This window comes from Giraffa tippelskirchi, chromosome 4 (assembly GCF_054371585.1).
Source record: "Giraffa tippelskirchi isolate mGirTip1 chromosome 4, T2T-mGirTip1v1.2.pri, whole genome shotgun sequence".
Classification (NCBI taxonomy): domain Eukaryota; kingdom Metazoa; phylum Chordata; class Mammalia; order Artiodactyla; family Giraffidae; genus Giraffa; species Giraffa tippelskirchi.
Window position 1 is genome coordinate 97,081,494 of NC_137278.1, and position 13,995 is coordinate 97,095,488.

Genomic DNA, 13,995 nt, shown 5'->3' on the forward strand with positions numbered 1-13,995 from the left:
TATTCATAAAATTTTATGTGATTTTCTACATCCTTCTCTGTTAATGAAGCTATTCCTTCTTACCTCAAAGTGTCTTTTCAACCTAAACAATTTTCTTCAAAGAAAACGAGTTGACCTTTGGTGGAACCAGATTTCAGAATCCCGTATAGGATAACTCCAGTGTTTTCAATCAAAATATTTAATAGACTTTTGTTGAACACATATTATATGCCTGATATTTTTCTCAACGCTGATGAATACATTTTAAATGCAACTAATTTTATTTATTTATTTTAAAATTTTATTTATTTTTTAATTTACTTTTGGCTGTGCTGGGTCTTCGTTGCTTTGTGGGCTTTTCTCTAGTTGCTGCGATTAGGGGCTGCTCTGGTGTTGTGTGAGGGCTTCTCTTTTGGAGCACAGGCTCTGGGTGCACCGGCGTCTATTAGTTGCAGCACATGGGCTCAGTAGTTGTGGTTCCTGGGCTCTAGAGAACAGGCTCAGTAGTTGTGGTGCACAGGCTTAGTTGCTTCGTGGCACTTGGGACTCTTTCCAGACCAGGGATTGAACCGATGTCTCCTGCATTGGCAGGTGGATTCTTTACCACTGAGTCGCCAGCGAAGCCCTTGATGATACTTTTTAACACGTGATCTTAACTCCTATATCACTGAAAAATTAAGATTCTGCCAGGCAGGAACTTCAAATTTCTACCCCTTCTTATTTAAATCTTCACTTGACCTTGCTTTTTTCTGTCCTGTCTCAAAGGACAGTGCACACCCCTTACCTGGTTTCCTCTTATTAGCTCAGTGGCCTTTCTTCATTAACCTTATCTTAGGAATCTTCATTGTGTTTATACTGTAAGAATTCTTATCCTGGAGTACGAGAACTTTGGGGAATTCTTGAACCTCCTGGAATGGTTTGTAAACTTTTGTATGTGTTTGCATTTTCCTGAGATTAGGACTCAGCTGCATGCTAAGTTGCTTCAGTCATGTCCAACTCTTTGCGACCGCATGGACTATAGCCTGCCAGGGTCCTCTGTCCATGGGATTCTCCAGGCAAGAATACTGGAGTAGGTTACCATGCCCTTCTCCAGGGGATCTTCCCAATCCAGGGATCAAACCTGCATCTCTTAAGTCTCCTGCAGTGGCAGGCAGATTCTTTACCACTCACACCACATGGAAAGTCTTAGGACCCAGGGCTTTGCTTATTCCTGAAAGGGGTCCTTGACATACAGGAAATTAAGAAACAAGTTTTTCTCCCCTTGCGTTGGTGCTTCAACCTTTCTCTACCTCTTTTTTCACTACCATGCTTTGTAAAAGAAGTCTACATTTTCTATTTCTTTTTCTTTACTACTCCTTCACTTTGTTAGGCCTCCTACCATTGAAACTACCTTATTTGAATCATCAAAATGTATTATTTGGGAGTGGTTTTTTTGAGTACCAACTTTGTGCTAGGCATTCCTCTAGACATTAGGGACAGAACAGTGACTGGACAAGTGCCTACAATACTTGGAGCTTAATTCTGGTGGAGGGTGACAGACAGTAGACAAATGAGGTATAATGATGTAATTTCAGATCGTGTCAAGTGTGAATAACCTAATGGGAGAGTAAATAGGCAAGAGGGTACTCTAGGTAAAAAAAATCAGGAAAGACCCTTTGAATATCTGAGCTGAAGAGCTGAGGGTAAGAGGTAGCCATTCATGCAAAGGGCTGGGGGAGAAAATGTTCTCAACAGAGGGAGATCAAGGGAGGAGGCCCTGAAGTGGAAAGAGATTGGCATGGTAGAGGAATAGGAGGAAAATCAATAAAGCTGGTGGGTGAACAAACAAGAGTAGGAGCTCTACTCTGGCATGTGAAGGCAGTGGCCGGATCAGTCAGACCTTAAAAACTTTGGTTTTCATTCTGATTGCAGTGGGGAGCCATTGGGATGTTTTTGCACAGGATCTCATTATTTTAAAGTGATTGTTTTGATTTTAGTTTGGAAAACAGGTTGCATGGAGCAACAGTAGAAGAAAAAGATCAGTTAGGAGACTACTTCAGTAATCCATATGGGAGATGATGCTGATTTGAACCAAAGAGGCAATAATTAAAACGTACAAAAGTGGATTGACTGAGGATGTATTTTGGAGATACATCCAAAAGGGCTTGTTGATGGGTTTGATGAGGTTCAGGGAAAAAGGAAACAAGGACAACTCCTTGGTTTTTTTACCTCAGTCACTGCACAAATGACAGTGCCATTTGACACAGGAAAGACCAGGAAGGAACATGGTGGAGGCAGGGTTGAGAGCAGGAGTGCAGGTGGGAGGATTAAGAGGTCCGTTTTAACATGCTGAAATTGGGATGACAGTGGACGTCCATAAACCCAACACACTGTGTTAAGAGCTTCAGTAGGAATACGTTCATAGTCGGAGGGAAAGTGGTAAATATGTGCTGAGTCTTTCGGGGGAAAGTGAAAAAGTGAAAGTGTTAGTCATTCAGTCATGTCCGATTCTTTGCAACCCATGCTCCTCTGTCCATTGAATTCTCCAGGCAAGAATACTGGAGTGAGTAGCCATTTCCTTCTCCAGGGAATCGTCGCGATCCAGGGATTGAACCTGGGTCTCTTGCACTGCAGGCAGATTCTTTACTGTCTGAACCACCAGGAGTCAGAAATACTTTTTGTGAGGTCCTGTATTCCCTTGCATAGGCTTCCCTGATTGTTCAGTTGGTAAAGAATCCACCTGCAATGCAGGAGACCTGGGTTCGATCCTTGGGTTGGGAAGATCCCCTGGAGAAGGGAAAGGCTGTCCACTCCAGTATTCTGGCCTGTATTCCATGGACTCTATAGTCCAAGGGCTTGAAAAGAGTCTGACATGACTGAGCGACTTTCACTTTCACTTTTCATTCCCTTGTGTACATGTATGTGCATTTCTCTGAGATGATACTAATTATGCTGTACTGTAATTTCCAATTTATTTGTTCTGGATTCTCTAGATTCATTGTGGGTTGAAATTGTAAGTTTTTGTTTTCCATCTGTCTAGCCCCCAAATCTAATATAGTTCATCCTTTCCTGAAAGTGAAAGTCACTCAGTCGTGTCCAACTTTTTGCAACCCCATGGACTATACAGTCAATGGAATTCTCCAGACCAGAATACTGGAGTGAGTAGCCTTTCCCTTCTCCAGGGGATCTTTCCAACCCAGGGATCAAACCCAGGTCTCCGGCACTACAGATGGATTCTTTACCAGCTGAGCCACAAGGCTGTTTATAAATTTGTTTGATAAGTGAATAAAGGTCACAGTCTGATAGTGTGAACTGAAACGGTGATAGTCATGATGGAAGGCAGGTGTTTGAGAGAGATTTTAGTGAAGAGATCAGTAGGAAATGACGGCCAATTAAATAAGTTGAGCAGTGAGAGAAATTGTTAATAATAGTAATTGTAAATAACAATTTATATAGCAATTGTAAATAACAATAATATTTAGTAGTTATTATTTATTGCCAAGCCCTATTCTAAGTGCTTTACATACAGTAAATCCTCACAACAACTCTGTGAAGCATATACTGTTACCATTTCTATTTTATTTTGTTCTTTAGATATTTATTTGTTTATTTGGTTGCTCTGGGTCTTCGTTGTGGCATGTGAAATCTTTCAGTGCAACATGTGAACTCTTAGTTGCAGCATGTGGGATCTAGTTCCCTCACCAGGGATTGAACCCACTCCCACTGCATTGAGAGCACAGAGTCTTAGTTACTGAACCAGCAGAGAAGTCACTGTCATCCCTATTTTAGAGATAAGGAAGCTGGAGCCAGAGTAGTAATTTGCCCATGGTCATGCAGCTGACAAGGGGCAGAACTGACATTATGAACCAAAGCAGACTGATGCTACAGAGCATGCTGTTAACGACTGTGCTGTGTTGCTTCCCCAGTGAGAAGGATTGTGATTCTAGGTTGGGTGACAATTGCTGCTCACAAAGTACTCTGTACTTTATTTACATGCCTTCTCTGACCTCTGTTCCATCCAGAGATCATGGGAAGGTGGAAAACATTCAGGTGGCCCAAGGTGGAAAAACTGGCAGGCCAGGAATGGCCATTTCAGATAGACCGATTTCTCTCCCTCTTTATTGCCTCCAAAGCTAGTGCAGGGAAAGCCGCAACTCTAGTATGATGGCTCACAATTGTCAGATAAACTCTTGGTCTCTATACTTTTAATTTCTAGACCTGAATGACAGTAAGCTTGGCTGTTCATCTTACCAAACGAAGAGGGAAGCTTCCTTTTCTTAAATTAATTTTTATTGGAGTATAATTGCTTTCCAGTGTTGTGTTTCTGTTGTACAGCAAAGTGAATCAGTCATATGTATACAAATATCCCCTCTTTTTTAGATTTCCGTCCCATTTAGGCCACCACAGAGCACTGAGTAGAGTCCCTATGCTATACAATTGGTTCTCATTAGTTATCTATTGATATTTTGTACATAGTTGTGTATATATGTCAGTCCCAACTCCCAATTCCGCCCTTCCACCCTGGGAAGGTTCCCTTTTGTCTGCTTTAGTACACTGCTTCATTATCAAGCTCTACAAATTTGTATTGACACCTTCCTGTTATCCAAAGAACTCTGTGCAGATTTTGTGGGAATACAGAGAGCTCTAATATTGCTTGTTCTTAAGATACTAATCAAATCCCTTATGATTATACAGTGGAAGTGAGAAATAGATTTAAGGGACTAGATCTGATAGAGTGCCTGATGAACTATGGACGGAGGTTCGTGATATTGTACAGGAGACAGGGAACAAGACCATCCCCAAGAAAAAGAAATGCAAAAAAGCAAAATGGCTGTCTGAGGAAGCCTTACAAATAGCTGTGAAAAAGAAGAGAATCGAAAAACAAAGGAGAAAAGGAAAGATATACCCATTTAAATGCAGAGTTCCAAAGAATGGCAAGGAGAGATTAGAAAGCCTTCCTCAGTGAATGCAAAGAAATAGAGGAAAACAATAGAATGGGAAAGACTAGAGATCTCGTCAAGAAAATTAGAGATGCCAAGGGAACATTTCATGCAAAGATGGGCTCAATAAAGGACAGAAATGGAATGGACCTAACAGAAGCAGAAGATATTAAGAAAAGGTGGCAAGAATACACAGAACTGTACAAAAAAGATCTTCACAACCCAGATAATCACGATGGTGTGATCACTCACCTAGAGCCAGACATCCTGGAATGTGAAGTCAAGTGGGCCTTAGGAAACACAACTAGGAACAAAACTAGTGGAGGTGATGGAATTCCAGTTGAGCTATTTCAAATCCTGAAAGATGATGCTGTGAAAGTGCTGCACTCAATATGCCAGCAAATTTGGAAAATTCAGCAGTGGCCACAGAACTGGAAAAGGTCAGTTTTCATTCCAATCCCAAAGAAAGGCAATGCCAAAGAATGCTCAGACTACTGCACAATTGCACTCATCTCACACGCTAGTAAAGTAATGCTCAAAATTCTCCAAGCCAGGCTTCAACAATACATGAACCATGAACTTTCAGATGTTCAAGCTGGTTTTAGAAAAGGGCAGAGGAACCAGAGATCAAATTGCCAACATCCGCTGGATCATCGAAAAAGCAAGAGAGTTCCAGAAAAACATCTATTTCTGCTTTATTGACTATGCCAAAGCCTTCGACTGTGTGAATCACAGGAAACTGTGGAAAATTCTGAGAGATGAGAATACCAGACCACCTTACCTGCCTCCTGAGAAATCTGTATGCAGGTCAGGTAGCAACAGTTAGAACTGGGCATGAAACAGCAGACTGGTTCCAAATAGGAAAAGGAGTATGTCAAAGCTGTATATTGTCACCTTGCTTATTTAACTTATATGCATCATGACAAATGCTGGGCTGGGGGAAGCACAAGCTGGAATCAAGATTGCCAGGAGAAATATCAATAACCTCAGATATGCAGATGACACCAACCTATGGCAGAAAGTGAAGAAGAACTAAAGACCCTCTTGATGAAAGTGAGAGAGGAGAGTGAAAAAGTTGGCTTAAAGCTCAACATTCAGAAAACTAAGATCATGGCATCCAGTCCCATCACTTCATGCCAAATAGATGGAGAAACAATGGAAACAGTGACAGACTTTATATTTGAGGGCTCCAAAATCACTGCAGATGGTGACTGCAGCCATGAAATTAAAAGACGCTTACTCCTTGGAAGAAAAGTTATGGCCAACCTAGACAGCATATTAAAAAGCAGAGACATTACTTTGCCAACAAAGGTCCGTCTAGTCAAGCCTATGATTTTTCTAGTAGTCATGTATGGATATGAGAGTTGGACTCTAAAGAAAGCTGAGCACCGAAGAATTGATGCTTTTGAACTATGGTGTTGGAGAAGACTCTTGAGAGTCCCTTGGACTGCAAGGAGATCCAACCAGTCCATCCTCAAGCAAATCAGTCCTAAATATTCATTGGAAGGACTGATGTTGAAGCTGAAACTCCAATACTTTGGCCACCTGATACGAAGAACTGACTCACTAGAAAAGACCCTGATGCTGGGAAAGATTGAAGGTGGGAGGAGAAGGGAACAGCAGAGAATGAGATGGTTGGATGGCATCACCAACTCAATGAACATGAGTTTGAGTAAACTTTGGGAGTTGGTCATGGACAGGGAGGCCTGGCATGCTGCAGTCCACGGGGTCGCAAAGAGTTGGACACGAATGAGCGACTGAACTAAGTGAACTGAAAGATACTAATAACTATGTAAGGAAGACCACAAAAAATGCATAGCTACATAAATTGTATTACCAGTATCTTGGATGTCTCAGTGAAGAGGTGATCACTGTTGGTCAGAGAAAACCTCCTGGTGAATATGGAATTCAAGCCTTAGCAGTTTCTTTACTTTGGTGGAGAAAAGGGTGAGGGCAGGGCTCATGAACAGAAGATAATATGGGGGCATCCCTGGTGGTCCTGTGGCTAAGACTTCTTGTTCCCAACGCAGAGGACCCAGGTTTGATCCCTGGTCAGGGAATTAAATCTCACTTAGTGCAACTAAGAGTTCTCATGCCACTTTTTTTCTTTTTTTTAGTATACATTGGAGTATAGTTGCTTTACAGTGTTCTGTTAGTTTCTTCTGTACAGCAACGTGAATCAGCCAAAGGTATATATATATATATATATCCCCTCTTTGTCACCACAGAGCACTGAGTAGAGTTCCGTGTGCTGTTCAGTAGGTTCTCATTAGTCATCTGTCTCATTCATGGGATCAATAGTGTATGTATGGTTCACTTGCGAAGTCATGTCCGACTCTCATGACCCCATGGACCATAGCCCGCCAGGCTCCTCTGTCCATAGGATTTTCCAGGCAAGAATACTGAACTGGGTTGCCATTTCCTTCTCCAGGGGATCTTCCCCACCTAGGGATAGAACCCAGGTCTCCTGCCAGGGAAACCCCAGTGTATATATGTCAGTCCCAATCTCCCAATTCATTCCACCCCTCATTTCCCCCTTTGCTGTCTGTCTGTTTGTTCTCTACGCCTGTGTCTCTGTTTCTGCTTTACAAATAGGTTCATCTGTATGAGAAGCTTTTTCTTTTTCATGTTTTATTTACTTTATTTTTATTTTTCAGTCATGCAACTTGTGGGCTTGCAGGATCTTAGTTCCCTGGCCAGGGATTGAATCCTGGCCCCCCTGCTTGGAAATAAGCACTGGATCACCAGAGAATTCCCACTGAGAAGTTTCTTGAAATCCAAAATTTCAGAGCGACTGTGAATTAAAAAAAAAATAAAAAAAAGAATCTGCATTTTAACAAGATTCCCAAATTATTCACATTTACTAAAATTTGAAAAGTAGTGAGGAGTCATTTTATTGTTATACTAAGTTGCATGTTTATAACTAGGAATATGTTTCTCAACAGAAACTATGTAAGAAATGGTGGTTAGGATTTCAGCCTAACCCATAAAGGCCTAAAACGATTCATAATTAGAAATGCTGTGTGGAATCTAATGCTTATTACGTTCTAGGACAGGCAGGAACTGCTGGACTAGAGAACAGAAAAAGCAGATTTGTGTCTTGGTTAGAGAAAGGGAAAAAGAAAAATAAACGTATCAGACTGCTACAGGCTGGTTTGCACAGGGTGTGACACAAGGTCAGTGACTGGGGATACTGATCCTGTAATTTCCCAAGAACTAGGTTCTAGAGCACAGCATCTGTGTTGCTTTGCTTGTAGCAAATTCTCTCATAACATAATGGCAGCCTTGATTGAGAGAACAGATTATTTCCGTAAATTTTACAGTTTCTAAGATACATAGTCAAGTGAAAAAAAGCACAGTGTAGAGTAGTATGTATAGTATGCATGTGTGCATTTTAAGTCACTTCAGTGGTGTCTGCCTGACTCTTTACGCCCCTATGGACTGTGGCCCGCCAGGCTTCTCTGTCCATGGGATTCCCCAGGCAAGAATACTGGAGTGGGTTGCCATGCCCTCCTCCAGGGGATCTTTCTGACCCAAGGATTGAACCCATGTTTCTTATGTCTCCTGTATTGGCAGGCGGATTCTTTACCACTGGTGCCACCTGGGAAACGCCATGTGTAGTATGCTGAAGTGGAAAATCTTTAACACTTGTTATTTTGCCCATGTGCAAATATGTATGTAGAAAAATTCCTAGAAATGGAACTATTTGTACAGAAGCTATGTGCATTTGTAATGTTGTTAGATTTTACCCAGTTGTTTTCCATAAATATTGTATCAATTTACACTGTTACTAGTGATGTTTAAGAATGCTAAATTATATAACCAATTTTATGATCTTTGCCAATGCAATGGTTAAAAAATGGTATTTCAGCGTTGTAATTTATATCCCTCTAAATGGTGAGATTAAATATCTTGAAATGTATTTAAAAGTCATTTCTGTGAAATATCCTGGTGCATGGGTGCATGCTCAGTTGTGTCCAACTCTTTGCGATCACATGAACTGTAGCCTGCCAAGCTCCTCTGTCCATACAATTTCCCAGGTAAGAATACTGGAATGGGATACCATTTCCTCCTCCAGGAAATGATCTTCCTGACACAGGGATCAAGCCAGGGTCTCCTGCATTGCAGGTGGATTCTTTACCACTGAGCCACCTGGGAATCCCCTTATTCTTGGCCAGTTTTTATATTAGAGTATTTCTTTTCCTTTTTTTATTTATAGGAATTATTTATATATTAGCGAAGTTAGCCTTTTGTGATATGGGTAGCAAATCTTTTTGTTAATATACAAAACCAGCAATGAACAGGTAGCTAGTGGCTGCTGTATTGAATATCATAGGCCTGGAAGTTGACCACGTAATTTGCTGCTGACCCCTGTTTCCTTAGATACGGTGGGGTATGTCTTTTTTAAAAATTGTGGATGGGGAGGGAGGTGGGTGGGGGGTCCGGGAAGGGGAACACATGTAAACCCATGGCTGATTCATGTCAATGTATGGCAAAAACTATTACAATATTGTAAAGTAATTAGCCCCCAACTAAAATAAATAAATTTATTAAAAAAAAATAAATAAATAAAAATAAAAATTGTGTTCAAGATTGTAGTTCCATATATAGAAAACACATGGAAAAAGTTTTGTAATGTAAAGTTTTAAGAAACTAAAACTTGATGAAGTCCCTTTATCTGGTGGAACAAGGTTAAAAAAATTTTTTTAATTGAATGTTATTAATTTTCAAAATTTTATTTGTTGTGGGAAATCACATGGCTGTTTTAAACCTAAATGTCTCTGTATTATTCTCATTCTTCCCACCAGGTTACCACCAAAGAACATGATTTTGGTCTAGGGGCTCCAGTTTCTGAAGCTGAAAAATACCAGAATATTCTCCAGCTAGAACAAGAAGTGAGAAATCAAGACAAATTCATCTCTACACTGAAATTACAGGTTACACTTAGTTTCTGTGCATATGTCCCTAAGTTAATTTGGGGTGAGGGCCTATATTAAAATAAGATAGAGAATAAATTCTCATTCAGTACTCATTTAAATTGTATGGGCCTAAAATCATTCCATTTTTATCTTAACCATCTTGAAAGCACACAGGTTCAGAGTGAGTGAGTACAGACTGTGTGCCAGATATTGGATCAGATGCTTTTAAGTACGTAATCTTACTTTGTCATCCTGACCTTGTGAGACTGGTGTCATTTCCACTTTACAGATGTGGAAGCTAAAGTTCCGAAAGGTTAAAGAATTATGATATTTGACTAATGAGTGACAGAGCTAGGATTTCCCTGAACTCCCAATTTAGCTAGAATTTGATTCCAGTTCTGTAAACTCCCAAGTTCAGTAATGTTTCTGGTCTCCTGGTGTCTGACCTGTGGAACAGGTATTAATGAAGTGAAAGGCGTTAGTCACTTAGTCGTGTCCAACTCTTTGCAACCCCATGGACTGTGGCCCACCAGACCCCAGGTTCCTCTGTATGTGGAATTCTCCAGACAAGAAACTGGAGTGGGTTGCCATTTCCTTCTCCAAGGGATCTTCCTGACCCAGAGATTGAACCTGGGTCTCCTGCATTGTAGATAGATTCCTTACCATTTTTCCGAGCCAACAAGGCTGTTAAAAGAAACTTCCTCTTCTAGGAAAATGGAGTAGACTTGCTTTTCCTTACTCTTTTCACTAAGTACAGCTAAAACCCTGAATATTATGTGTGAAGCAAACCTAAGAACACTTTGACAGGTGAACAGAAGGAAGACTGGCTAGGGATCTCAGCGCATAGTGAATGTTAGGACGTGGTAGGGAGTTTCTGGTTTTTCTTTGTGCTCCAGGTATCCCAGGCAGAGTACTGGAAAAACTGGCAACCAGAAATAAGGGATGCAGATTAAAAAAGGTCTCAGAAAAGCCATCCCTTCTAGCCAAAAGGACTAGGGAATGGGCAATCTAGCAAGGCAGATTACTCGTAGACAAGAACTGCCCACTCTTGGCATTAACCAAGGAGAAATCTAGCCCCATTCCTGCCAGCAAAGGCTGAATAAAGAGCCTAGACGTCCCCCCTTCTAATACTATAACAAGGAGCCCACCTTGCCTCATTCCCTGCCACCCTGCCCCACAAGGCCCCCATCCCACCAGTATTGTATCAAAGAAGGCTGAGTGGGCAACCAAGACTTTAGCGTCCATCAGGCAATAAAGAAGTCCCCAAACCCATATTGTCAGCAGAGACCACGTGGGGAGCCTAGAAGTCCACTGCCACCTGGTAGTAAGAGATGCTTCCTTTTTCTGTTTGCTGGGGTGGTATCAGAGGTGACCTAATTCAGAGTCAGAACCTTTATCACCCTACAGCAGTAACAAGTCCACCCACCCACAGTGGCAGTGAGGAGTATGTGGGAGCAGTAATAAGAGGCCTCTGTTCCTGCTCGCTCTGGTGGTAGGAGCCAAGGTCTGAATTCTCATCCCTGCCTAGCAGTCACAAGAAGCCCCACGTTCCCTGGGTGTTACCTGAGGCCTTTTGGAGAGATTGGACTTCCGCTCCTGTCCACAGTAACAGGCAGTGTCCCTCTTTTCTTGCTGGAGCAGTGTCACAGGAAGCCTACCAAAAGACACGAGTCGGTGTCTTAGACTACCAGACCTCAATAAAAGATAAAATCACTTCTCATCCCCCAAATCAGGATGATCTCAACCTCTGTGAGAAAAGACAGTGAAGAGACACCAATGCAGAGATGAATCAGATATGACAGTTATCTGACAAAGATTTTAAATTAGCCCTCAAATAAATGCTTTAACAGGCAATTTTGAGCATACTTGAAACAAACAGAAAATCTCATCAAAGAAACAAAAGATATAAAGTATTAATAGAGCCAAGTGGAATTTTGGCAGCAAACAAGATGTTCTTCAATAGGTGAATAGATAAACTGAGATACACAGTAGAGTATTATTCATTGAGAGAGAAATGAGCTATTAAGCCATAAAAAGACATGAAAGAACCTTGAAAGTATATTGCGAGGTGTTAAAAGCCCATCTGAAAAGATTACATACTCTGACTCCAACTTCAGGACCATCTGGGAAAGACAAAACAAAAACATTAGATCATCACTGGTTGCCAGGGGTTTGGAGGGAGGGGTGAATGGAGCACAGTGGATTTTTAGGGCAGTATATATTCTGTATAATACAGTAACAATAGCTACATGTCACTATACATTTGTAAAAACCCACAGAATCTACAACCCAAGGAGTGAACCCTAATTAAACTCTGGACTTTAGTTAATAATAAGTTATGTTGGTTCATCAGTTGTAACCAATGTACCACACTACAACAAGATGTAAATAAGGGGAAATAGAGGTTAGTGGGAGAGGGGAGAAGGGATGTGTGGAAACTCTGTACTTACTGGTTAATTTTTCTGTAAACCTAAAACTGCTCTAAAAAAAGTAAGGTCTGTTAAAAAAAAAAATGGGAGAAAAGATTTCCAAATTATGTATCTGATAGGAGTTAATATCCAGAGTATATAAAGAACTCCTACAACTCAACAACAAGAAAGTCCAAAACAACTCAGTTCAAAAGTGGGCAAAAGACTTGAGTATGTGTTTCTCCAGAGAAGAGGTACAAATGGCCAATAAGCATATGAAAAGATGATCAGCATCATAATCATTAAGGAAATACAAATCAAAACCACAATGAGATATCACTTCACACCAATTAGTACCACTAGCTATTATCAAAAAGCAAAAAATAACAAATATTGATGAGGATATGGAGAATCTGGAGTTATTTATGCACTGCCAATGTAAAATGGTTTAACAAAAAAGTTTGATAATTCCTCAAAAATTTAAGTATAGAATCACCATGTAATCCAGCTATTCCACTCCCAGAAATATCCTCAAACGATTAAAAACAGGGACTCAAACAGATACTTGTATTCCAAAGTTCATGATAGCCAAAATGCGGAAACAACCCACATTTCCATCGACAGATGAATGCATAAACAGAGTGGGGTATATACAAGCAACGGAACTTTATTCAGCCTTAATTCAGATGGGAGACAACAAGATGGATGAGCCCTGAAAATGGTGTGCTAATTGAAATAAGCCACGTATAGGGCAAATATTGTATGATTCCACTTATGAGAGTTAGACAGATTCATAGGTAATTATTTAATGGGTACAGTTTCTGTTTATGATGATGAAAGAGTTCTGGAAATTAGATATGGGACAGTTGCACTATGTTGTGAATGTACTTAATGCTACTGAATGTTACACTTAAAAATGATTGGAGTGGTAAATTTGGGGATGTTCTATTTTACCACAAAAAAAGTTTTAAAAGTACAGTAACAAATTAAAAACTCAACAAAGGAAAACATGGAGAAGAGAAGAATGAATCACTGAAAGTGAGAGTAGAAACAGAGAGATTACCTAATCTGAACAATAGAGAGGAAATAGATGGAAAGAAATGTGAGCAAAAACTCGGGGACAGGTGGGCCTGTAAGTAAAGCTCTGCATTTGGATGGTTGGAGTCCCAGAAGGAGAGGTAAGAGAAGGTGGGGCTGAAAAAATATTTGAAGAAATAATGGCTAAATATTCCCCAAATTTGAAAGAAGGTGAGTGAAAACCTACTAGGGGTCTCCCAAAGAAATTTACCCTGAGACACTTCATATTCAAACTGAAAAGTAAAGACAAAAAACATCCTGAAAGAAATGAGAGAAATAATTCATAATTTATAGGGAAGCACCAATTTAAATGACTGCAAATCTGAAAACCTGGAGATCAGAAGGAAGCGACACAACATTTTTCAAGTGCTGGAAGAAGAGAACTATCAACCTAGTACATATTCTGTATTTAGAGAAGTATCCTTCACAAATGAAGGGAAAATTAAGATGTTCTCAGATGAGGAAAACTGAGTTTGTTGCCAGCAAAGCTACCCTAAAAGAATAGCTAAAGGAATTTCTCTAGTGAAGAAGGAAGTGATAAAAGGTGTAGTCTTGGAAGAACAAAACGGAAGGAAGAACAATCCATAGAGCAAAAATATGGGTAGCTTTGATAGAATTTCCTTTTCTACTTTTCTGAATTATGTCTGTCAAATGTATTTCTCAATGCATGCAAAGGGAATATTTAAGACAATT

At 40.4% G+C, this 13,995-nt stretch overlaps 1 protein-coding gene across 50 annotated transcripts in view; it reads left to right on the forward strand.

Annotated features, from left to right (window-relative positions):
* TSGA10 (testis specific 10) overlaps positions 1-13,995 on the forward strand; it is a 92,649-nt gene that overhangs the window by 3,232 nt on the left and 75,422 nt on the right. For 38 of the 50 annotated variants that reach the window (XM_081484407.1, XM_081484426.1, XM_081484414.1 and 35 more), the window contains one exon: positions 9,707-9,835. Coding sequence is in view for 1 of the 50 variants with exons in the window: in XM_081484384.1 (XP_081340510.1) it covers positions 9,707-9,835 (129 nt within the window). In the remaining 49 variants the exon portion in view is untranslated. Of the gene's footprint in view, positions 1-9,706; positions 9,879-13,995 lie in introns of those variants that run through there. The other 12 variants (XM_081484420.1, XM_081484398.1, XM_081484404.1 and 9 more) reach the window with 2 other exon arrangements.